We start from the raw sequence: 27,124 nt of genomic DNA on the forward strand, positions 1-27,124 counted from the left end.
AATCGTGTGTTTTTGAACACCTTTAGGAAATACACAAAAATGTGTATCATGCTTGCAGTGCAATTTATTGTTAATGTTACTCCAAGTATGGAAAACATAAGAGTGGGAAAAATGTGTCCAAAATTTAGCAAAATGTGCAGTTGAAAAACAAGTGAAGCTTCTTTTTAATGCATCTTTTGCAAATAGAACATGCCCTATGCGTTTAGTGCAGCAAAATGCACAAAAGCGCTCATAAACGTTATGCCTGCCGTTGCGCATTCCCGAAATACTAGATGTGAATAGGGCCTAAGTCATGTAGCCGGTGGACCTTTTTATGTGTTTACAAGGCAAATTCTAACTGCTTCTCTGCAAAAAGTTTGTTTACAAAGCTCAGCATCCTAAGCTGAAATGGTACATACAGCTAGCAGATTTAGAGAAGTGACTCCCCACCCTCTATCCCACACCCAGCCATCCTGGGGCTGCTCTCTAATGATTTCAAGGCAGTCAACAACTTCTGCTGTGCACCTCTTTGGAACACCCATAATGCTCTGTGACACCATTCAAGATTTTGAAGGCATTCGGGAAGCACTGTGCATGAATAGGAAGTCTTGAAAATGTCAGCTGGTTGGAGAACAATGATCACTTTATTGGTGTATGACATAAACCTATGGATTTTGGGGGAGAGTCCCAGTCTACCCCCCCCCCCCCCCACACACACACACAGACAGATACACTTCTTCAGGCCTTTCGTAGTTGTAAATACAGTATGTTAGTCTAAGGGACTGCAGTATGTGTCGTAATATAATGTCAGTGTTCCAGAATGTCTATTGCACCTGACGTGATAAGGGAAAAAGTTTTTTTTTGCAGGGTACTTTTTGCCTAACTCCAAAAGCTTCACATACTTGAAGAGACTCTCATTGAGTCAAGCTACCACATACCTACCTACCACTGACAAGGTCTACCGCTGTCTTACACATACACTATAAATCTATGACACCAATGTCAGGGATGTAGCCTTCCTAAATGTGTTTATCTGTAAAATAAAGAATTTATTAAAATAGAAAACTATATTTTTCTAATTTAATTCAATCTTATTTTATTCATATAGAGAGCAAGAGAGACAGAAGAAAATGTAAACATTCCAAACATTGGTAAGATACACCAACAATAATGCCGCGTACAGACGGTCGTTTTTTGTGATGAAAAAAAACGTTTTTAAAAACGTCATTTAAAATGACCGTGTGTGGGGAGAACATGCTTGATTTTTTTGTGTCGTTTCTGAAAACGTAGTTTTTTGTGTCAATTAAAATGATGGTGTGTGGGCAAAACGACGTTTAAAACAACGTTTTTAAACCCACGCATGCTCAGAAGCAAGTTATGAAGCTAGCTTCAATGGAAAAGAGTACTGAACGTAACCGCGCTTTGCTAGAGCATTTTGAAAAAACGATGGTGTGTAGGTAACGTCGTTTTTGAAAATGAAGTTTCAAAAACGTCGTTTTATTTCATGATTTAAAACGTTGTTTTATTTCATCACAAAAAACGACTGTCTGTACGCGGCATCAGTATCATTTATGTCAGAACAAATGCATATCCAGTTAACAAAAAATTGAATGAAAACATGTTTATAAGTCACATTAGGAGACCATCTGTGATAGAAATCCCTGAAAACATTAATGGTTAAAGTAACATTCACCATCATTACAGAAAAGGGGATTATAAGTGTCCCATACGTAGTGCATCGGGAAAGGTTACATGAAAAACCTGTCTTTGTAAAAAATATGTCGTAGGGTTCAAACACTGAATCAGTAACAATGGATAAGTCAAAGTCATAGTACATTTTCTCAATGGATTCCTAAGGGTATATTTAGACATAAAGGAAAAGGAATAGGGGCAGAAAGAGGGGGCAGAAAGATAGGAGACAAGAATCATAGTTCCAAGGCAACATCGTCTAGGACAGTGGTTCTCAACCGTCTAGTGTCGTGACCCCTTGATAACATTTCCCAAGTTGTGGGGACCCCTACTGTAACTGTAAAATTATTTTCATAGCATAGGTTGTCGGCACACAAGGCAAGGCAAGTAATTTGCGCCCCTAACCCACAGATATTTAGCGCTCCCTGAGTCCTTTTAATAGCAACTATAATCACAGGTATTAGGGAGGAACAATATCTAACAAGTGGACATTGATGATCAGACTTTCAGGCCAGGGAAGTATGTTAAAAAATTATTTAATAGCATATAAATTTTACAGAAAAATACAAAATATACAAAAATATGATATTAATTTACAGCAATTGACCACTGTACATTCCTCAGAAGTCGCCAACGCACGTTTCGCCGTGGGGCTTCTTCAGGACGAAGATGAGGAGTACATGTTTAGCAGAGAGATAGAGACTTATATGACAAATGGTCCTTCAACGGATGCATCCATGGGGCATATAAGGCACAAATAAAGACAGTCAAGAATCAAAAATGAGCTTCAATAAAAGTTTTTCATGAGCCTGGAATCTTAGATTGGCCAGTAGGGGGTCAAAATTAAGATCCAAGGATTTGGAAACTATGCGCCACAGGGAGAATTATAACTCTCAGGTAAACTAGTTCTATATATTCCTGGGCCAACTGGGACAACAGATATCAGCAAAACCGCAGAGCATATAAGCCTTGTCAAGAAGAGCCCTTAATTGGCAGCACTCACGGTAGGCATTCATGTAAAGACCATTAAGCTGGATGCAACATCGCGTCTGTGTCCCAGGGTGTACACGAGGCAACAAATCCGTGTTGCCTCGTGTACACCCTGGGACACAGACGCGATGTTGCATCCAGCTTAATGGTCTTTACATGAATGCCTACCGTGAGTGCTGCCAATTAAGGGCTCTTCTTGACAAGGCTTATATGCTCTGCGGTTTTGCTGATATCTGTTGTCCCAGTTGGCCCAGGAATATATAGAACTAGTTTACCTGAGAGTTATAATTCTCCCTGTGGCGCATAGTTTCCAAATCCTTGGATCTTCATTTTGACCCCCTACTGGCCAATCTAAGATTCCAGGTTCATGAAAAACTTTTATTGAAGCTCATTTTTGATTCTTGACTGTCTTTATTTGTGCCTTATATGCCCCATGGATGCATCCGTTGAAGGACCATTTGTCATATAAGTCTCTATCTCTCTGCTAAACATGTACTCCTCGTCTTCGTCCTGAAGAAGCCCCACGGCGAAACGTGCGTTGGCGACTTCTGAGGAATGTACAGTGGTCAATTGCTGTAAATTAATATTATATTTTTGTATATTTTGTATTTTTCTGTAAAATTTATATGCTATTAAATAATTTTTTAACATACTTCCCTGGCCTGAAAGTCTGATCATCAATGTCCACTTGTTAGATATTGTTCCTCCCTAATATAATTACAGATGCGGCCCATGTGAGTGCTATCCTTGTGTTTCCATTTCTTCCCTTTTCTTTTATCTTTTTCTTTTTCTCTCCCACTACCCTCCCCTTCTTGCCCTCCCCTCTTCGTTGAATCAATAATCACAGGTAGTGTCACTCACTGTGCCTCCGGCTTCACCGTGTTTCCGACTTTGTGGTGTCTCGTAGCAGTGACACCTATGCCGAAATAAGGAGATAGGGTCTCCTCCAGACCCTTCCACTTCACATTCCTCACCAGTCAGATGACCTCTAGTCTTTGCCCCCCAGCCAAGCCGTGAACTAAATGTACACCTGCGAAGAGGCTGAGTGGGCAGCTGCGTGTTCCAGGAACAGCCCAGCTGGGTGGCCACAGGCTCCAGGATAGCAAAAAGGCTGGGAGAGTGATGCAGGCTTCAGGAACAGACCAGGATTCGGTGACCCCTGGCAAATCCTCATTCGACCCCAGAGGGGGTCCCGACCCCCAGGTTGAGTACCACTGGTCTAGGACAATATCAGCCCAGGAGATAAACTCAGGACATAGACATGTCTTTACCATATTCCTCCACCAACAGACGGTCAAGGTCCCTTATGCGGTCCACTTCAGTAGCTCAATCCCCCTGGGAAGGCATGGTTGTCAATCTCCAGTGACAGGGAATCTACTACTCTGGCCGCTGCAAGAAAGTGTTGCAATACATATTTTTTAATGGATCTGAATTTGTCAGGGAGTATAAATAAAAGAACTACCTCAGGTTGCGGTTGAATGGAAGTCGCCATCAGTTTACACTATAGTTTGAAGATCTGTTGTCAAAATACCTGGACAGGAGGACATTCCCACCAGATGTAGAGCATGGTACCCCGAGAGCCAAGACACCGCCAACAGGTATCTGGTACTGCCGAGTTGAAATGTGTATAGTCGAAGGGCACCTGTACCATCTTGTTACCAGTTTAAATCTTTTTTCCTGGGTCTCAGTGGCCAGGGATAGCTTGTGAATCAGTCTAAAACATTTTTGCCAGTCAATAAGGGAGATAGAGTGACGTAGTTCTGCCTCCCAGGCCTTCGTAAATGGTTGAAGGTCAGGAGAAGAAATATTGAGCAAGAGGGAGTAAAGTTGAGATGCCACATATGTTGGAGGTTCTGCTTGCATTAACAGTTCCTCATATTCTGTCGGTTCAGCTAGGATGTCTGGAATGGACGGGAAAGTCCGGATGTAAGAAGTAGACTGTTGTCTCTGAAGCCACTGCATGGGGTGTCAGGAAAGCGAACCGGAAGGGTTATCTGTCTTTAAAGTGGGGTCTGCTCGAAGTACTTGGGCAGATCTCCTATGATCTTCTTTTCGTCACAAACAGGAGCAGATCATCTGTGAAGAGGACGAGTTTAGTATGGGTGGGCCTGACTATTATACATTGTGTAGCATCCTGATGTTTAGGCGGGTTGCTTCTAAATTTACCTGCCAGGTATAGTTGCCTTGGTCAATTGTTAGGGATCAATTGATTTCATCCTAAGTCTGGAATTTCTGCACTTCTCTCTTCTGTCGCTGGGTGGCCGGGTACCTGGTGACATTAGATAAGATAAGGGTGATGCAAGGATAAATTAGGAGTATATGGGGTGTCTCAGCCAATAGGCAGGGGTTTTCTTGGCCCCTTAGACTGCTAGGGGAGCCTATATATTTGGGTGGAGTCATGTGATCACTGTTTTGTGCCACCTGGGTGGACGTGTGTTGAGTTGCCTGGGCTGCTAGGCCAGAGTTTGGGCCTATCCTATACATCTGGCTGCTAGGCTTTCCATGGGCCTATCCAGAAGCAACAGAGCAAAATAGGGTTGGGACTACGGCTTACAGTCCAACCAGAAGTGACTGACTATCTGGAGTGCCAAGCCAAGGACCTAGCAGGCAATCGGGGTGACGCTTGAGGAAAATACAAAGAAGAGCTCACAGGGTTCAGTTGCAGTGAACCAGCAAGTCTAGTGAGAGAGACTGGAAGCTCAGTGGGCTGAGAATCTACAAGAAGTGATTTGTAGGAGGAAGTAAAGGAGTTTGTTAAAACTTGGGTTAGGAACTGTTATAAGACTGTTGCCATAGGAGACAGCGCTCCTACACATGCAGATGTGGTGAATCCATCTTGCACTACACCCACTATGCCTTGTAACCCACTCAATATAGAAGGATGTCAGCTGTCCCTGGTTCTGGAGGTTCTCATTAGACTAAAAGAGCCCTAGGACCTTGCTACATTTGGCACCCACTGTGGGGCACAGGCGTTAACCTTGCAGCAGTCACCCATAGCAACTGGCTACAGCTCCATCTGGATTTCCTCTGGCTCTGTGGGAAAGTGGCAAGTAGCATCTGTATTTCTCATAGACTGTGTTTATTATGTATTCTAACAAAGTGGGGAAGAACCAACAAGTCTCATTGCTCATGGGAGAGGATAAGCCTGGTCTTTTGACACTTCCCGCCAGCGCTGCGAGGGTTAAAACAGACTTCATTACAGTTTTGGCGCATGAAGAAGGCGGGCATGAAAGTTTCCAGAAAGCATCTGCACCAACCCGCTCTGCAGAGCAGGATAAGGCTGCCATGTGTGCCTGGAAAGTATGCTTAGGGCATTGGTTTCAGCCTGAGTGAATCCAAACCTGTACTGACTGATACCAGAGTGTGGTACATACTGAATGGCAGTCTTGCCCTGTTTATGGCTGGAGGCTATGAGGCCTTGGCACAAATCTGCAGGAAGTGTTCTGGCCTGGCCCCGCATCTGAGGCCTTTGATCCTCTGTGGATGTTGCAGAGAACACCTGCTTGAAGTAGTCTCACCAGCTCAACCTCTGTGGATACTGCAGGCAGATTGGAACAAGAACATTGCTATTCCAGCTGGGAGTGATATCAAGAGTCCACCTGCCATCACCCGAGTCGTGCAGGAACTGCTTTCCCTGTCTCTACAGCTGCCCAAGAACCAAGTGCTCCTGTCTCTCCTCGATGCTGCGGTCGGGCCCAGCTGCTCGCTCTAATGTTGGAGCCACAAGGGGGAAGAGAGTACCTGAGTCGGGTAAGCCTGCAAGGAGTGAGAGCAGCGTGCCTGTAGGAGAGGTGATGCCTGTGGCCATTAAGGGGGACAACACAGTTGTGCCAGTTAAAACAAGTGCTAAGCGCAACTATGTCCTGGCCGAAGAGTGCTCTACCATAACTAACTCAGACACCCTATCCTGTATAGGGAGTAGGGATGAGCTTTGTGTTCGATTCGAACGTATGTTCGACTCGAACATTGTCTGTTTGTACATTCGACGAATTTTGAACAAAATGGGTCATTCGTGCCAAATTCGAGTGACGCGCAACGGCCCATAATTCACTGCGGCATTGCCCGCTGATGATTGGTCAAGAATGCACTATGACCCTGCATGCTTGGCCAATCACAGCGCGCAAAAAACGGAGAACAATAATTGGCCAAAGCCAGGGTGGCTTTGGCCAAGCATGCACGTGTGCTATTTAATTGTACATAAACGCAGTTGCTGTTAGTGCACGTGTGCTATTTAATTGCACATAAACGCAGTTGCTGTTAATACGTGTGCTATTTAATTGCACATAAACGCAGTTGCCGTTACTGCACGTGTGCTATTTATTTGCACATAAACGCAGTCGCTGTTACTGCACGTGTGCTATTTAATTGCACATAAACGCAGTTGCTGTTACTGCACGTGTGCTATTTATTTGCCCATAAACGCAATCGCTCTTACTGCACGTGTGCTGTTTATTTGCCCATAAACGCAGTCGCTCTTACTGCACGTGTGCTGTTTATTTGCCTATAAATGCAGTCGCTCTTACTGCACGTGTGCTATTTATTTGCCCATAATCGCAGTCGCTCTTACTGCACGTGTGCTGTTTATTTGCCCATAAACGCAGTCGCTCTTACTGCACGTGTGCTGTTTATTTGCCCATAAACGCAGTCGCTCTTACTGCACGTGTGCTGTTTATTTGCCTATAAATGCAGTCGCTCTTACTGCACGTGTGCTATTTATTTGCCCATAATCGCAGTCGCTCTTACTGCACGTGTGCCGTTTATTTGCCCATAAACGCAGTTGCTGTTACTGCACGTGTGCTGTTTTTTTCCAATTGCAGGCCATTAAAATGTCTGGAAGGACAACAAAGAGAGGCAGAGAGTCACGAGGGCAAGCAGGCTCTGCATCTAGAGGCAACGCTGGTGGTGGACATGGTGCATCCTCTTCAGCACGTGGCCGTCTGACACACTTGTGCTTTTTTTCGGGAGCTTGCTGTGTTGAGCCTCAACATGCAGAGAAATTAGTAGAGTGGATGACCAAGTCGTCCTCATCCTCCTCATCCTCTCTCACCCAGGCTGAGCTTAGTTTGTCTGGCAAAGCAGCTGCCAAGGCGTCATCTTCCCTTTGCACAATGGCATCACACAATCCTTCCCTAGTCCCACCATGTCCTCCTGAGGAGTCCCCCGAACTGTTTCAACACAGTGTTGGGTACATGCTGCATGAAGACGTGCAGCATTTTGAAGGCTCCGATGATGAAACACAGATAGAGGAAGGCATTGATGTGAGCCCAGAGAGAGGGGGTGCCCAAGAGGGACAGCAATCTGGCAGTCATGTTCCCCCAGCTGCAGCATACTGCCAGGTTTGACAGTGATGGGAGGGAATGATGGGGTCACTGACTCTACGTGGGTGCCTGATAGGAGAGAGGAGGAGGAGGACGAGAAGGACGAGGCACAGGCACATCTCCAAAGAGGCAGGATGCCCATGGTAAGGTGCATCTTACCGCTGACTCATGGTCCAGCAGGCATGGACAAGGACGTTACCTCTCTTTCACGGCGCATTGGGTGACTCTGCTGGCAGCTGGGAAGGACGCAGGGCAATGTACAGTAGTGTTGGAGGTTGTTCCGCCACCACGCCTACAAAACACTACTACTGGTTGTGACACACCTCTCTCCTCCACCCCCTCCTCTTCTTCTTCTTCCTCTGTGGCCTCTTCCTGTGCTGATGTTTCCTCAGAACCAGCCGTGCTCCGTAGACATACGAGGGGCTACGCAGGAATGCAGGCAAAGAGATGCCATGTGGTCCTAGAGCTGGTGTGCTTGGGAGACAGGAGCCACACTGGGGCAGAGGTTCTGTCAGCTCTACAGGGGCAGGCTCAGAGGTGGTTGACGCCACGTCAGCTTAAGCCAGGAATGGTGGTTAGCGACAATGGAACCAACCTCCTCTCTGCCCTGCGACAGGGAAAACTGACCCATGTGCCCTGTTTTGCTCATGTTCTGAATTTGGTGGTGCAGCGGTTTTTGGGCAGGTACCCAGGCATACAGGATGTCCTGAAGCAGGCCAGGAAAGTCTGTGTGCATTTCCAAAGGTCATACAATGCCACTGCTCGGCTGACAGACCTCCAAAGGGAATACAACCTGCCCAAGAACCGCCTAATCTGTGACATGCCCACCAGATGGAACTCTACATTGGCCATGCTGCAGCGGCTGCACACGCAGCAGAGGGCCATCAATGAGTACCTGTGCCAATATGGCAGCAGAACTGGGTCAGGGGAGCTTGTTTTTTTTCCCCACGCCAGTGGGCCTTGATCAGGGATGCATGCACTGTCCTGTCACCATTTGAGGAGGCCAGGAGGATGGTGAGCAGTGACAGTGCATGCATCAGTGAGACTGTCCCTCTTATTCACCTGTTGGAGCACACGCTACGTGGAATAATGGACAGGGCCCTTGAGGCAGAACAGAGGGAGGAAGAGGAGGACTTCCTTACCTCTCAAGGCCCCCTTTATCCAGACAGTGGTCCTGCATGCCCGCCTAGCACACAGGAAGAGGACGACGAGGTGGAGGAGGAGGAGGATGATTGTATCAGCAGCATGGAGGTGGAGCCTAGCACTCAGCATCAGCAGCAGCAGTCTTCAAGGGATCACTTACAGTCCCAAGGAACCCGTGGACTTTTACGTGGCTGGGATGAGGTGGCTGCGGATCCTGTCGTCCTCAGTGACCCAGAGGACTGTGCCCCGAATGCCTGAGCAAACCGACGCTGCATGGCCTCCCTGATCCTGCAAAGCCTGCGCAAGGATCCTTGTGTTCGTGGTATCAAGGAGAGGGATCATTACTGGCTGGCAACTCTCCTTGATCCACGTTACAAGAGTAAGGTTGCGGAGCTTATCTTGCCGTCGCTGAGGGAGCAGAAGATGGAACATCTTCGGGAGGCCTTGCAGAAGGGTCTGTGCAACACGTTCCCAGAACCTGGGGGATTACCAAATCCTGTTCCTGAACAACGTGTTGCTGAGGCTTCGGTGAGTCACAGAAGGAGCGGTGCGTTCAGACAATTTTTTTAGTCCGCAGCCCCAAGGTATGACCGGTTCCAGCAACCATCGCCAGCGTTTGGTTTACATGGTGCGTGAATACCTAGGGGCAAGATCAGACTTGGACACCTTCCCCACCGAAAATCCTCTGGCTTACTGGGTCTTGAGGATGGATCACTGGCCAGAGCTTGCACAGTATGCAATTGAGCTACTGGCTTGCCCTGCATCCAGCGTTCTTTCAGAATGCACATTCAGTGCTGCTGGAGGCTTTGTGACCGATCACAGGGTGTGCCTCTCCACCGACTCCGTCGATCGACTGACCTTCATAAAAATGAATCAGGCTTGGATCAACACCAGCTACCAAGCACCTGATGCTGATGTAACTGAATAATTTTTTTGAAATGACAGATCCCTTGGAGACTGCATATGCTGATGCTGAGTGACTGTCCTGTTATGCTGCTGACTGAATATCCTTTTCCTCCTCACTGATCTTGCTGATAGCTATTAGGAACATTTTTGTTTCTGGGCTCTGCCACCAGTGCCTAAGGCCCAATTTTTCTGCCCCTGTTTAACAGGGGCGTCTAATAACAATTTTTGATGCAATACTTTGCATGTGGCTCTTTGCTGCGCTCCAATAACAGTATCTGTGAGGGGTTACAGTGTTGTGCCTAAGGCCCAATTTTTCTGCCCCTGTTTAACAGGGGCGTCTAATAACAATTTTTGATGCAATACTTTGCATGTGGCTCTTTGCTGCGCTCCAATAACAGTATCTGTGAGGGGTTACAGTGTTGTGCCTAAGGCCCAATTTTTCTGCCCCTGTTTAACAGGGGTGTCTAATAACAATTTTTGATGCAATACTTTGAATGTGGCTCTTTGCTGTGCTCCAATTACATTATCTGTGAGGGGTTGCAGTGTTGTGACACCGCCACCAGTGCCTAAGGCCCAATTTTTCTGCCCCTGTTCTAGTATTTTTCTTTGTTTGATTCTTTTCTAATTTGAGTTCATTCTAGCTTTCTCCTACGTTATCATAGTGTCATGTTTGTTTATTTTCCTGTACTAAATACTCATCAATGTCAATGTAAACACCACAAATCTAGATTTGTCCTTTTAGGCAGCATTAATATAATAAGAAGCCACACATTGTTGAGTATCCAAAAATATTTATTGTATCACACCTAAAATGTGTCATTTTTTTTTCAAAAAATATCTTAATAGAAATGCTTCAATTTTTTTTGTCAAGAAATTTATTTTTGCTTTGAAATACTTGTCTACATCAATTTTTCTTTAAAACCCTCCCCAGCACATCAATGAGATTCTTTAGTTTTTGGTCCACCTTTTGGTTGTTCTTAATAAGCTTCTCTAAGGCAGGTTTGTGTCCTGTATTTCTGCCCTGCAGGACATCATCTCCCCAATTAAGACCTGGACATTGTAGGTGTCCAATCCGCCCCCAACAGCTCGATCACCTCCTGAAATTTGGAAAAAAAACAACATGTATTACAATTATGCAGGCCTACATGTATTACCTGAAGCTGTGCTGTATGACACTGACCTGATGTGGTGGCATTTTCCACTTCCTGCACATCCGGCGAGGGTGGGGCTTGGCTCTGTGTGGGGTTGGTCGGCTCCACTGCTGCAGCTTGATAGTGCCCTATGAGATTGTAAAAAAAGGGATACATGAATCAAAAAGATTAGAGGCCTGAAAGAGGAATATCAATCATTCTTTTTATAAAGTGTGGTACAATTGTCTGTTTTTACAATCCTTCTAAGCTTAACACAGGATTTTATCCATTACCAAAGCTGCTGCATTTCTCTATCTTTGGCCAAGTTTCCTACATGGAAAAACAACAAGTATACACTGGATCACCTCTGTGTGACACCCTAACTAGGTTGTTCTTGTGACCAACACTCAGTGCCGATCCTGCCCTCCCTGGGGCCCTAAGCAAAATGACATGGCACATTAAAAATGAGAAGCGGGAGGCGCTGACGACAGTGACATGTCACATTAAAGAAAGTTGAGAAGTGGGGGGAGGGGGTGTTCTGCTGTCGGAAATGACATCTTACATTAAATTGAGAAGCAAGGGGTACTGACTTCTTGCCTCTTCTCCCATGCAGCCAGCGAGTTGAGAAGCGGGGTGAGGGGGCGAAAATGACTTCTTACCAGACGGGGCCTCTAGTAATTTGGGGGGCCCTTCGCAGCTTTGCGGGGCCCTAAGCGGCTTGCATAGTGAGCCTATAGGGTGGATCGACCATGCCAACACTTCTGCTACTGAGTCCATATGTGTAACCAACTGCTGAGCATACTCTCCTTTTACTGTATATTGACTTAAGTTGGATAATTTAAATCTAGTTAATAACACATCTACATTAAATAAAAAATTGGTCTCACATAAAGAGATCTTAAATACAATGAACAACCAATTATTATGCCCACAAACAGGAACCTTGAAACCAGTGGCGGCCCGTCCATAGGGGGCGCATGGGCGCCGCCCCCCCAAAGCTATTGGCTAAAAAAAAAAAAAAAAAAAGTCCCTTTAAAAATATTTTTTTTTAAAGTTCTTTAAGTTTACTCTGCTTGGGCACCGGCCCCAGTGCACTATGGGAGCGTCATGTCACTTTAATCCCGTGATTGCAGGCGAGACGCTGCATTTGTGGGGTTTTGTGTAGGTTCGAGGCGCAGAGGTAATAGCCCCAGCATTCTCATTGGTCAGACTTCTGCCTGTCTTTGTATCTGACCATTAGCAATAGCTGTAGGACTTGGGAGGCGCTTTCAACCTGGTAGCCGTGTTACTTTCACTTTCTGTTCTAGTGAAGTCAGGAAGACTGTAGCTAGAGGGACTATTTTTTTTTTTTCATTTTTGCTCCTATGGGGATTTACACTGGCTGCATTTCCCTGACTCGGCTCACACTGTCTGCCTCCTTCCTTCATCCATCTCCATGTGACAGCCAGCAGTTCACACTGAAAACATGGAAGGTACAGTACACGGAGGATCAGGACTGGGGGGAGGGGGGGGAAGCTATTGTCACTTATGACTCCTGCTAAACATCTTTCACCTCCAACTTTAATTACCCTCTCTCCTGTACTGCAGGTGTGTAGATCTTCCCTGTCACACTGATCCCCCCCTCCTTCACTTTCTGCTGTTTCCTTTCCCTCCCATATATCTTCACTGCTCACATATCCTGGATCCTCTGTGTCAGATCTGACCATGCTGATCACTGCCTGACACACCCCTTCCATTCCAGATTACTTTATATCTATTTTACCTGTTCAGCAGGGGCTCATTCACACAGCTGAGAGGGGCAGTACAAGCAGGCAGTTGAGCTGAAATTTTACCACCCCTGACCACCCCACCTGAAAAGAGATGCAGCCACTCAGTGCTGTTCAATGGCAAAAATTAAATGGCATTTCACCATGAATAGAGTGCACCACAACTACCCTGCAAGTCCGTGCAATGAACATGTTTGGGGCATTGTGGGTCTGCATTTGACGGGCACAGTGAGGCTGTAATTGACTTGCACTGTGGGAGCATTTGATGGGGCACAGTGGGAGCATTTGATGGGCACAAGTGGCTGCGTTTGATGGGCACAAGTGGCTGCGTTTGATGGGCACAAGTGGCTGCGTTTGATGGGCACAAGTGGCTGCGTTTGATGGGCACAAGTGGCTGCGTTTGATGGGCACAAGTGGCTGTGTTTGATGGGCACAGTGGCTGTGTTTGATGGGCACAGTGGCTGCGTTTGATGGGCACAGTGGTTGCGTTTGATGGGCACAAGTGGCTGCATTTGAAGGGCACAAGTGGCTGCATTTGATGGGCACAAGTGGCTGTGTTTGGGCACAAGTGGCTGCGTTTGATGGGCACAGTGGCTGCATTTGATGGGCACAGTGGCTGCGTTTGGGCACAAGTGGCTGTGTTTAATGGGCACAGTGGCTTTTTCCCCCAGAATTTTTCAGTTTGCGCCCCCCCAAAAATTTTGAGCACCAGCCGCCACTGCTTGAAACATCTATTCTTGGACTGTCTATATACACAACCTGAAAGAAAACCAAATGACGCAAAATAATTAAAACAAATATTCAGAGTACACATGAAATTTACTTACGTCTTCTGATGACTCTTCGAATCCTCTCCATCTGCTCTGGCTCTCTGATTTTCAAATCAGACCATCTCTTGCGCAACTGCTCCCTGGACCTCTGCACCCCGAATTTTGCATGGATAGTTCTCCGTACCTTCTCCATGATCTCGGCCTTGACTTTATTTGGGTTCTTGTAAGGCCCTTTTTTGCAGTCGTAGTCCTCCTTTTTAAGAATAGCCACTATCTCAACCATCTCGTCGAAGGTCATGTTGGTGGCTTTGTACCTCCTGCTCCTCCTGGTGTGTGCCTGGCCTCTCTCCTGCCTGGTTGCAGCTTGCTGTCTCTCCTCTATCATGTCTTTAGACTCTTCACCGTCTTGCATTGACCGACTGAAAAGGGGCGTGGCAATCACTAGAACGATCGTCATGGGCGGGGAAACGTGCGGAGCTTCTCACATGCGCAGTGTATAAAAGGGATATTGAGTGAATGAGAACGTCGTTCACAGTCGGTAGAAAACGTCGGAAAAACGTGTGCAGTACGACGATACGAAACTTGATTTTTGGATTTTATGATCAGTGGATGAGTTTGTGGGTTAGATATGGGGAGGAAGCTAAGGCTTGACTGACATTAGCTTTTTTTGCTTAATTTTGACTTTCAGGAATAATGGAGGCCTTCAGAGAACAGGAGTTCTTCACAGAATTTGTTCAAAGGGGGCCCCGGATGGCAACCCCCCTTTTTTCTAGAATTTTTCTTTCCCCCCCAAAAAAAATGTATTCAGCCAAGATCTCGCATTGTAATGGCCCCCCCCCCCAACACTAAAATAATCGACATATTGTTGCCAGTTGCCACACAACACGTGCGCTTTGGGGGGCCAAGCCTGTATGGACAGTCTCACGGGCCACCACCACTGGAACATCAGTGGCCTCATCAGGCACAAGTGTCATGTAGTTTGTTGAGGGTCTCTTAAGGAAATTGTGCAATATGCAGGAGCAAAGTATGACATGGTTCAGATTCTACTTAACAAACCTACAGTCCTTATCTTGTTTGCAACGCCTGTATACTGCTGTTCAAAGTATATAGGGCCAAAAGGTCTTGTCAGGGCCAATCCTCGCTATAGGCTCACTATGCAAGCCGCTTAGGGCCCCGCAAAGCTGCAAAGGGCCCCCAAATTACTAGAGGCCCCGCCTGGTGAGAAGTCTAAACTTCGAAACTCGCTGACTGGCCTGAGTCATTTACGACAGAAGAAACACCCCCTCCCCCGCTTCTCAACTTTCTTTAATGTGACATGTCACTGTCGTCAGCGCCCCCCCCCCCCCCCCCGATTCTCATTTTTAATGTGCCATGTCATTTTGCTTAGGGCCCCAGGAAGGTCAGGATCGGCACTGGGTCTTGTAATGACCTGGGGGGAGTGGTGGCAGGGAAACTCATGCTATTTTTTTCAATGATTTTTATCTATATTGCAGGGACCAAACATTACATTAAAGCCGCAAGCAGTATTAAATTACTTTTTTCTGAGAGTAATCTCATCTTGTGCAGGGACATTTCTAAAACCCGTGCCACTACTATAGACACCCAGCAGGTACGATATTAAAAGGAATTTTTCTTTTCTTTTTTCTTCACTTTAAGCATCATTAAAATCGCTGCTCCAGAAAAAACTACAGTTTTTAAAAGTTTTTTTTCCATTGATACATGTTCCCTGGGGCAAGACCCAGGTTCTCAAAGACGTTTTCCAACAATAACTTGTCCCATAGACTTCAATGGGTTTCTAAATGTTCGCGCGAACGTTCGGTCCGTTCGAAAGTTCTGGTGCGAACCGAACGCGGGTATGTTCGGCTCATCCCTACTTATGAGGTATTTTGTAAGCTATTCTATGGATATTTAACTTGTCCCTTAATGAAATAGGATGCATGGCAAGGTTGCTGTTTTGTGATGACATAAGTAGAACGGTGTACATTAACCTTACCTCCAAATCCCTGCTCCAGACATTTTTAGTTCCTTGCTCTCCTCCTTTTTGGTATGCTGCTTTGAAACTGGCTGCTCCTTATGCCTAGTACACACGATCGGTTTTCCCAGCAGTCAAAAGTCCCAACATGAAAACTGCCATGACATCTTTGGTCGGGAAAACCGGCCGTGTGTATGCTCCTTCGCAGTGTTTCCCATAGGAAAACTGGCGAGCAAAAAAATAGAGAATCGCGGTGGGAAAAAAGTTCAAATTTTTTTGCTCGCCGTTTTCCTGTTGGGAAAACGGCTATGGAGCATACACACGGCCGGTTTTCCTGACCAAATGCAAACATGGCAGTTTTCACGCCGGGAAAACCAGTCATGTGTACGAGGCTTAGAGGTTCTTTTGTATCAAGGAAAGGGACTGAAATCAAATTCTAGAAAACTGCAGAGCACACAGAAAGCAGAACTATGTGGATTAATATGTCTGGGTTGGGGAGCAAACAGGTAAAGTATATCTGTATACCTGCCTTATTTGATCTTTACAACTTGTGAGCCTGTAAAATGTTATGTTTGCATGTCCTCTAAATTTCAGTACAATGTTCTCTTTGTGTTCTCTAGGAGGTCAGATGTCTTGATGGTAACACCCTGGCTTGCCCCAATCATATGGAATGGCAGTTATAACATAGATATTCTGAATGCACAGTTCCATCAGAGAAATGTCCGTGTTGGCATTACTGTTTTTGCTATGAAAAAGTAAGTAGAGAAAAGGTATAAAATCTCTATTTGGACTAGATTGTGTTGTAGCACTGGAAAAGGCAACTCGTGAACAAGGAGTCAATGCCTTTGTGTAATGACATTGAGCATTAAAGGTACAATATATTGAGAAACTACCAGTCAATAGAACTTCCTAACTCAACAGGGTTACATTTTATTAAATGATAAAAAACAGTCCGCTGCGCTTGGTCCAAATAGAAATGATATACACAAATATAGAAGTAGTCCCAATTGTATAGTGATAAAAAGTGCTTGTGCGCGCCCGCCTCGCGGTGCTGCCATGCGAATCCCACGCAGTGTCCGGTCACGCCGAGCCGCCATGAGAAGAGTCTGGGGCTCCTCACCAGCAAGTTTGTGTCCCTGCTACAGGAGGCCGAGGACGGCGTGCTGGACCTCAAGGCGGCCACAGACACTCTTGCTGAATTTATGACATCACCAATGTGCTAGAAGGCATCGGGCTGATCGAGAAGAAATCAAAGAACAGTATTCAGTGGAAGGGAGTTGGTCCTGGTTGTAACACACGGGAGTTAGCCGTCAAACTCATTGATCTTAAGGCTGAACTAGCAGATCTGGAGCAACGAGAGCAGGAACTCAACCAGCAACGTGTCTGGGTGCAACAAGGCATCAAGAATGTGACAGATGTGCAGAACACAGGATTAGCATACCTGACCCACAAAGATATCTGTCGCTGTTTTCCAGGTGATACATTGCTTACCATTCGAGCTCCGTTGGGCACACGTTTAGAGGTTCCGGTGCTAGAGGCAATCAACGGGCAGAAGACGTTTCATATTCACCTGAAGAGTTCCACGGGGCCCATAGAGGTTCTTTTGGTCAATAAAGACACTTCAAACTCTCCTCCAGTTGTGCCTGTCCCACCTCCCGAAGATCTTGTACAATCAAATCCTGCAATCACAAACAACCCCCATCAAGCTGCCCTCACCCATGAAACAGAACCTAAGCCCCACCCACCGGCTACGCCTCAGAGCACCGTTTCTGAAACACAGGAATGCCCTCCATCCATCGAAGTAGTGGAAGATTCTGGATCCACCCTTCTACCCAGTGTAGATACAAGCTGCCCCCTCCAGTCTTCAGCCTCATTAGACAGCAGTGTTGATTTGCCAAATCCATCTACCTCATTCCAGCCAATCAATCTGACCCATCAGATGTATTAGTTACCCACCAACCTCTCTGAATTATTCGACCCAACAAAAGAATGCACAGCTTCTAAACCTGCTGGAAGAGCTGATGTCATCTGAAGTGTTCGCTCCTCTGCTCAGACTCTCCCCACCCCCCGGAGATCTTGACTTGGCCATTTTTGCAGGAATATGTGCATATAAAGATATTTTTCTACCAAACTGTCCTTTCTGTGCTTCATGTTCTATTATTTTTTTATTTATTTTTAGTTTTTTTACAAAATAAATCCATTTTGGCCAGTAGCACTTTATGCACAAAAGTGCTTGTGCGCAAAGATGGTATATACACATCAAGAACTTCCTGATGACAGCCTGCTGATAGGCTGAAAAGCGGCAAAGTAATACTGCGTCACCGCAACACACTTCCGCTCGAACGGGCACAAGGAATCGAGCAGCGCTGTAGTCGCAGTAATTACCACCATTGTGGGCCGATTTCCCCCCAAAAAATCACCTGTTACATACGCCGGGTGCCAGGATGTTCAGGCATCCTAACATATGAGTGTTATTTTTCACTTTTAAATGTCTTTAACCACTTAAGGATCGGACCAATATGCTGCTAAATGACCCAAGGGGTTTTTACAATTCGGCACTGCGTCGCTTTAACAGACAATTGCGTGGTCGTGCGACGTGGCTCCCAAACAAAATGTGCGTCCTTTTCTTCCCACAAATAGAGCTTTCTTTTGGTGGTATTTTATCGCCTCATTTTTTGCGCTATATACAAAAATAGAGCAACATTTTTGAAAAAAAAATCAATATTTTTTACTTTTTGTTATAAGGAAAATCAAATAAACTAAATTTTAGTCAAACATTTATGCCAAAATGTATTCAGCCACATGTCTTTAGTAAAAAAAAAAAAAATCGCAATAAATAAAAAATTAGCTACCTAGCGGCAACAGTGACACTAATACAGCGATCAGAAAAATGATCGCTTAGTGACACTGGCAATAGGGAGTGAAAGGGCTAACTAGGGCGGTGATCAAGGGGTTAAAACTTTATTAGGGGGGGTACGGGGGCTACCCTGAACCTAACACTAACTGCCTGTCACACTAACTGTCACACTGACACTAAATGCAGTGATCAGTACATATATGATCACTGCATTCAGTGACAATGTGACAGGGGGGTGGGGGGGTGATGGGGGGGGGGGGTTAATGTGCCTATGTGTAGTGTGTGTCAGTGTAGTGCAGACTTACTGTGTGATGTATTCTGTCCTCAGCGGCGGTTGAAAATACCGCCGAGAGGAGAGATTACATCACTTCCCCCTTCCTGTGTTTACACAGGAGGAGGAAGTGACACGCGGGGGAGTGCTCGCATTGGCTGTGAGCGATCCAGAGGGGGCGGACAAAAACGAACAGCCGCCCCCTCATCCCGGATTGCTCCTGAAGCCACAGGAACCGCCGCATGTACCGGGGGGGGGTCCCGATCGGACCCCCGACCCACGCCTAGGCAGGGATGTACAGGTACGCCAATGTGCCTGTCCGTGCCATTCTGCCGACGTAAATGTACATGCCGCGGTCCGGAAGTGGTTAATAAACTTTTTGGAACAATATTTGAGGATTCTTTTGGTTTGTTTATCTGTATGAGGAATAAATGTAACCAAATACATAATGAAAAAGAGAAATCACCGCTCTAGGATACTAATCAGAAAGTCTCCTCACCTGATCCAAAGCCACGGGTGCTGGCAATGCATGGAATGATGCAAAAATGAAGGAAAAACTTTCTGGACAGTCGCACTCCAAAAATAAATTGCTTTTATTTTTAAATCAAAAAACACACAAAAAATAACCAAATACATAAATTGGTAAATTACACAGCAAATGATAAATGGATATAAATGAAATAAATAAAATGAATAAAATAAAGTCTCTTCAAATGTGTCAAAGAAACATAAATGCAGCAACACCCTGTGAGAAATCTTTCATAGACAAGGGACACTGTGAATCCGCCACCACACAGAATGAAGGCTTACCAGCTCCTCTGATAGTACCGTGTTTACCCGAAAATAAGACACCGTCTTATATTTATTTTTCCTCAAGAAGACACCCTGGGGGAGATATACGACGGTCGGATCTATGCGACTGATTCATAAGAATCAGTTACGCATTGATCTCCCTTAGATCCGACAGGTGTAAGTGACTTACACCGTCGGATCTTAGGCTGCAATCTCCCGCCGGCCGCTAGGTGGCGCTTCCATTTGTATACGCGACGAATATGCAAATGAGGAGATCCGCCGATTCAGAAATGAACGCCCGCCGCTTTTTTTTTACGTCGTTTGCGTTCGGCTTTTTTCGGCGGATAGTTACCCCTGCTATATGCGGCGTATCCAAATGTTAAGTATGGCCGTCGTTCCCACGCCGAGTTTTGAATTTTTACGTCGTTTGCGTAAGTCGGTCGCGAATATGGATGGACGTAATTTACGTTCACGCCGCAACCAATGACGTCCTAGCGACGTCATTGGGAGCAATGCACGCCAAGAAAATTCACGGACGGCGCATGCGCAGTTAAATCGGCGCGAGGACGCACCTGATTTAAATACTACGCTCCCCGTAGCCGCGGAATTTGAATTCCGCCGGGGGAGTTACGATTCGCCGCGCAAGTTTCGAGGTAAGTGCTTTCTGAATACTGCACTAGCCTCTCAAATTTCCGCCGGCGGATCGTAAATCAGATGATTAGCGGATCTAAAGATCCGCTAATCTATCTGAATCTAGCCCACTATGTCTTATTTTCAGGGGATGTCTTATTTTTTATTAAGCAGCAACTTTACAGGTGGTTGTAGGGGGTGAGAGAGACCCACAGACTGTTGCTGGGGGAGAGAGACCCACACTTCTGAGTAAAACTGGAGCCACAGCTTTACTTCTTCCCTTGAGGATACACAATATCTAAAGCAGAGCGTCCTGCTCCTCACTTCACTGAGGAGACTTTTACTTTCACTTTCTATTTCTCCCCTCTATGCCTCAGCTTGCTGCACGCACAGAATCACTATGTCTTATTTTCGGGGTATGGCTTATATTGCGCAAATACTTAGAAATCCTGCTACGGCTTATTTTATGGGTATGTCTTATTTTCAGGGAAACACGATAATAGCTTGTCACCCAGCTTGGGTTATTGCAATCTTCCCACCTAGGGCTCCAACCCGAATCGCCAGCCTGCTAGCCATTGGCTGCGGTGGGAGGATTGCAATAACCCAGGCTGGGTGACAAGCTATCACTATCAGAGGAGCTGGTAAGCCTTCATTCTCAGGGCCGTCTTTAGCGCAGGGCAAACGGGACACTTTCCCTGGGCCCAATCTTTGTAGGGGGCCCTGCGCTACCCGTGAATTAGGGCCGCAGTCTCTGGTAATCTTGTGCAGTATGTCCGCAGTATGTCTGCAGTCTCTGGTAATCTCATGCAGTATGTCACAGTTTCTGGTAATCTCATGCAGTATGTCGCAGTCTCTGGTAATCTCGTGCAGTATGTCCGCAGTCTCTGGTAATCTTGTGCAGTATGTCTGCAGTCTCTGGTAATCTCGTGCAGTATGTCCGCAGTCTCTGGTAACCTTGTGCAGTATGTCTGCAGTCTCTGGTAATCTCATGCAGTATGTCTGCAGTCTCTGACCCTCTCCTGTAGTATGTGTATTAATGTGCCGCTTTACTTGCTAAATTATTTGGGATTTCTCAACTGCTCAGTGAGTGGTAATGGTGTGCATTAACCTATAGCAACCAATCATTGAGCGCTAATAATGTGCAGTAACCTCTAGCAACCAATCTGCAAGCAGAAATTATGTGTTGTAACCTCTAGCAACCAGCCAGTGAACGGTAAGGATAGGCTGTAACCTCTGGCAAACAATTGCAATTTCTGCGTCATCTGCTTCAGTAAACTGATTTTGAGTCTATCTGCTATTTTTTTGTATGTCTCAGAATGGAGGGGGGGGGGGGGGCAAGAAAATTTAAAGATGGCCCTGTTCATTCTGTGTGGTGGCAGATTAACAGTGTGCCTTGTCTATGGAAGATTTCTCACAGGGTGTTGCTGCATTTATGTTTCTTTGACACATATGAAGAGACTTTATTTTATTTATTTCATTTTATCATTTACTGTGTAATTTATCAATTTATGTATTTGGTTACATTTATTTGTCAATACACTTTGATGGTTTAACTTAGAATGGTTATATGGTGCTAGCACTTAAAGTGGTTGTAAACCCTTTACAACCACTTTAGCCTACGGTTAAAGCGGAGATTCACACAAAAAGTGAACCTCCGCTTTTTGGATCCCTCTCCGATGTCACATTTGGCACCTTTCAGGGGGGAGGGGGGTGCAGATACCTGTCTGAGACAGGTATTTGCACCACTTTCAGGTTCTGACTCTCGCGGGGAGTCCAGCCTCGTGACGTCACACCCTCGCTGTCTTCTGGGAAACACTGCGATCCTCGCGCTTGCACAGTAGGGAATCGGGCAGTGAAGCCGCAAGGCTTCACTGCCCGATTCCCTCACTGAGGACGGTGGCGGATGCAGCCGAGGACCGAGCGATTGCTCAGCCTCGTCTGCTGACATCCCGGGCGCGCTGGACAGGTAAGTGTCCATTTTGTAAAAGTCAGCATCTGCAGTATTTGTAGCTGCTGGCTTTTAAAAAAAAAAAAAAAAACGGGTGGACCTCTGCTTTAAGCCTAGATTAAGGCTTACCTGTAGGTGCTTGAAATATCTCCCAGACCTGCACGGTCTAGGAGATATTTGCAAATCGCCATACGCCGATTTCTCCTGCTCATGCGCCGAATTTAGAAAGGGACCGCTGTGCCGGGTCATGCAGTAAAAGGTGGCTCCCATGCGCATGCACAGGAGTGACGTCACGCGACGTCGGCCAGTCACAGTGCCGGAGTTTGCGGCCCCGGAAGAAGAGGGGTGAAGAATGGCCGCTCGCTAATAGCAAGGAAGACAGTGACATTGCGGGCTTCTCCTGCAGATAAGTGTCACATAATGGGCTACTATGCGATGCATAGTAGTCCATTATGCTTTACCTTTACAAGGAAACAAAGAGGAAGTAACACCCATCAGGGTTTACTTCCTCTTAAACCTTGTTAGAACCCCTATGAAAAAGGTTTCTTTCTGCATTTATTCACTAAATCAATATTTTCATTTAGTTTTCATTTGTTGACACATTTGGTCCTTCATTATCAGCGCGGCTTCATTTGTTTATAATTTCTGTAGGTGTGTATATTACTTTTAAGTTGCAGCTTATCGTCTTTAGGTGGAATAGAGCAGTTTTTTCTTTTTACATTATCTGTATGATGAAGTGTCCTGCCTGAGGTACCAGCATCGGATCTCTACAGGGGCTTCCTCACATAAAGGACCATACTAGCAATAGTTGGTCAACTCCAGGGGGTGAGTTTACATCTATGTGGGGCACCCAAGTCTGAGCACATTGAAGCACGGATATACCATCTTTGAGCACAAGAACTTTATATCACTATACAATTGGGACTATATTTGTGTATATCATTTCTATTTGGCCCGAGGGCAGCAGACTGTTTTTATCATTTCTATTGACATATAGTACATTTTTCTTTTTTGCCATCATACTATATATTTCCTGCTGTTTTTGATAACGTTGTATACTTTGATGGCACATGTGATTGGTTTTACTCTTAACTGAGTCCCACTCTTTTGTTTCTTCATATATATTTTAATTTGGGAGTTACTATAAAGTAACAAGAACAAATTTCTCCCAAGTTACTTAATTGTATTACATTAGACACTGTATGACATTAAGGCCCAGATTCACAGAGAGCAGGCGCACATTCCGCCGCCGTAGCACAAACCAATGTACGCCACCCCGACGCAGCGCAGAGAGGCAAGCATGGAATTCAGGAAGCCAGTGCTCCCCACGCTGCGTCGGCGTGGCGTAGGTTTCGAAGGCACAGGCCGACGTAGGTGGAAGTGGGATTGACCCATGTAAACCCATGCAAATGAGGCGTGACCCCATGCAAATGATGGTCCGAGCGCCAGACAAGTACGTTTAACGAACTGCGCATGCGCCGTGACGTAGACACATCCCCCTGCGCATGCTCACAACCACGTCGGAACAACTGCCTAAGATACGCCGGATCACTGCGTACGCCATGAATGTAACCTACGCCCAGCCAGACACACGTCCAACGTAAGATACGTAAAATATGCCGGTTTGTATTCCCTGGTGCAGACCTTTGCATGTTTGCTGCTGGGTTACACCTCCTTTATGGCTTAACTTTACGCCGGACGTACAACTTACGCACACATCGCGTAGCCTGCGTCGGGCGCACGTACGTTCGTGAATTGCCGTATTTTCTCCATTTGCATATTTGAATGGCTGATCAATGGGAGCGCCACCATGCATCCAGCCTAAATGTGCGCCCACTCTACGCCGGCGTAGGCAACTTACATAGGCGGGATGAAGCCTATTTTTAGGCGGATCTTAGTTTGTGCGTCCGGTGCACAGATACGACGGTGCACATTTGCACTTACGCGGCGTATCTTGAGATACGTCGGCGCAAGTGCTTTGTGAATCCGGGCCTAAGTATGTATGTTAGATGCATAAATAAAAGACAGCTGGACTGTTAGGCTTCTTTTACACTGAGGAGCTTTACAGGCGCTATAGCGTAAAAATAGCGCCTGCAAAGTGCCTGTAAAGCGCCTCTCCTATCACTCCAGTGTGAAAGCCCAAGGGTTTTCACACTCGTAGAGTGCGCTGGCAGGACGTTTAAAAAAGTTTTGAAAGCAACATATTTGAGGCGCTTAAGAGCAGTGGATACACCGTTCCCAAAGCGTCTCAAAGCGTCTCTGCCTATTGAAAGCAGTGCCGCCAAAGAGCGGTGGTTAAAAGCGCCCTACTAGTGGCCGACAAGCGCATGTTAAAACTATGAATGAATGAATGAATGAAAAACTTATATAGCGCGGCACATGCGAACTAAATCGCCTCTGGGCGCTTGTTGTTTGTGTCTCATGCCCTTCAGAAAAGCAGGGTCTTGATCTGCCTTCTGAAAGACAGGTGGTTTTGCTCCAACCGAATGCTGGTTGGTAAAGCATTCCAAAGCCTGGGGCCCTGGAAAGCAAACCTTCTTTCTCCTTTGGACTTGTATTTGGTTTTAGTAACCTTGACCAGATTTTGGTCGGTGGATCGCAGAATGCGGTTGCAATTGTGCGGTTTGATCTTGTCGCATAGATATCTAGGAGCCTTCCCATGGATGCACTTATGTGTCAGGCAGAGTGCTTTGAATGCAATTCTGTCTTTCACTGGCAGCCAGTGAAGGGATCTCAGTGAAGGTGAGATTGATTCCCAAGATTTTTTCCCAGTCACCAGTCTAGCTGCCGTATTCTGTACGACTTGAAGACGAGCGATTTGGTACTTGGGGAGCCCGAGGTAAAGGGCATTTGCATAGTCCAGTCTGGAATTCACGATAGATCCCACCACGACTGCTACGTCTTCTTTGGGGATAAATGGAATAAGTCTGCGTAGTAGGCGCATCAAATGGTGCGCCCCGCTGACTACTGACCCTATTTGTGCGTCCATTGTCATAAAGGTGTCAAACGTGACTCCCAGGCTTTTGACTTTGGAGCTAGGGGCGATGATTTGTCCCAGGATGGGAGAAGGTGTCCAGTTTGTTGTCGGTGGTTTCTTCCGACTGGCATCGAAGATAAAGAGTTCTGTTTTAGCACTATTGAGTTTGAGATAACTCTTAGTCATCCAGTTTTCTATTGAAGAGAGACATTTCTCTAATCTGAGATGATGATCCTTTTTATGGCAGATGCGAAAGTACAACTGTGTGTCGTCTGCATAAGAGTGATAAAGTAGTTCATGGCTACTGATAATATCAAAGAGAGGACGAAGATAGATATTAAACAGCACTGGTGATAGGGGGGATCCTTGGGGGACCCCACATGGCACTGTGCGTTTTTCTGATGTGAAGGATCCCAGTTTCACTGTTTGTGATCGGTTTCCAAGAAACGAGGAGAACCATGGTAAGGCATCTTCTGAGACTCCGGCGACTTCTGTTAGTCGTCTCAGTAGCAATTTGTGGTCTACTGTGTCAAAAGCTGCGCTTAGGTCCAGCAGAACCAGGAGACAGGATTCTCCTTCGTCTGCGGCCTCGAGCGCATCGTCCCATATTTTCAGTAAGGCCGTTTCTGTCCCGTGACCGGGACGGAACCCGGATTGAAATGGATCGAGTAGGTTGTGGGTGTCCAGATGCTGTTGCAGCTGATTTACCACCACTTTCTCCATTATCTTGGACAGAGCATTTAGACCTGTTATGGGACGGCGGTGAGTTGGGTCCATAGGATCCAAATTAGTTTTTTTCAAGATCGGCAGGATTGTGCCCTCTTTCAGCAGGGAAGGCACTATGCCTTCCTTAAATGACTGATTTATAAGCTGCGTGATCGGAGGCGCCAGGATGTCGGCACATTCCTTCAGTAGCTTGGTGGGAATGATGTCATTCGGTGCTGTGCTGTTGCGCAGCACGCCAATGAATTTTTTTGTTGTATCGATGGAGATGGGTTCCAGAGTGAACTTAGTTGATTGTAGAGGCGTTCCGTCGTTGTTTTGATTGAAGACGAGGCTGAGTGGAGTATTGTTTTGCTGAATACTTACCCGAATTTTTTCAATTTTGTTGATGAAGAAATCCGATAGTTCATTGCAGAACTCTTGGGTGTCTGAAGTGGGGACTTCTAGACATCCCGGATTCATGGTCTGGGTGACCATCCTGAAGAGTTCGCGTGGGCGATTTATTGCGCTGTTAATCACCCTGGAGAAGTGAAGTTTTTTGGCTTCGAAAATTTCCTTGTGATAGCGCGTTGTAACTGCTTTGTAGAAGTTGAGGTGGTCTTCTGACGGACTTCTTTTCCAGGCGGCTTCCGCCCTTCTGCGCTCTTGCTTCAATAGCGACAGCTGGTTATTGAACCAGCTGGATTTTTTTGCCCGGCTGCGGAGTTTGCGCTTTGGTGCTGCTAAGTCGGCTGACTGTAGCAGAGCTGCATTAATGGCATCCAAAGTATCTGAGGCTGCTAGCTGAGGAGGAATAGCCCCAATTCGGTTTCCCAGGGTAGATCTGAAGAGTTCCGAGTGGAGCTTCCTCTGAGATCTAGCCCAGTATATTGTCCCTGGCTTGGGTACTTTCCTGACTAATGGAGTTCTGGGGATAATGAAGCTAATTGCATGGTGGTCTGTCCATGGCAAAGGTTCATTTCCCAAAATGTTTATTTTCAGATTTTGTCTGAAAATTAGGTCGAGTGTGTGACCTGAAGCATGCGTTGGTCCGCGTATAAGTTGTTGAAGTCCTAATCCTTCCAGGTGGTTGATGCAGGCATCCGCGATGGGATCCTGTGAGGAGTTAGCCCACAAGTTGAAATCCCCGAGCAGCAAAAGATGATTGCTGCTAAGGGAGTAGGTGGAAATGAACTCCGTTAATGCTGATATCAACTGCGATTTGGGCCCAGGGGGCCTATAGCAGAGGAGAATATGAACGGTCTCCTGAGAATGAGCTTGAAG

General features: G+C 46.1%; 1 protein-coding gene and 1 pseudogene across 3 annotated transcripts in view; both read left to right on the plus strand.

The window, feature by feature from the left end:
- LOC120914065 (histo-blood group ABO system transferase-like) overlaps nt 1-27,124 on the plus strand; it is an 82,638-nt gene that overhangs the window by 46,754 nt on the left and 8,760 nt on the right. For 2 of the 3 annotated variants that reach the window (XM_040324514.1, XM_040324515.1), the window contains one exon: nt 16,284-16,418. In XM_040324514.1, coding sequence (XP_040180448.1) covers nt 16,284-16,418 — 135 coding nt within the window. Of the gene's footprint in view, nt 1-1,087; nt 1,131-16,283; nt 16,419-27,124 lie in introns of all 3 variants that reach the window. The other variant, XM_040324516.1, reaches the window with a different exon arrangement.
- Nucleotides 16,665-18,185, plus strand: LOC120914066 (annotated as a pseudogene).

Source organism: Rana temporaria, chromosome 9 (assembly GCF_905171775.1).
Source record: "Rana temporaria chromosome 9, aRanTem1.1, whole genome shotgun sequence".
NCBI lineage: Eukaryota > Metazoa > Chordata > Amphibia > Anura > Ranidae > Rana > Rana temporaria.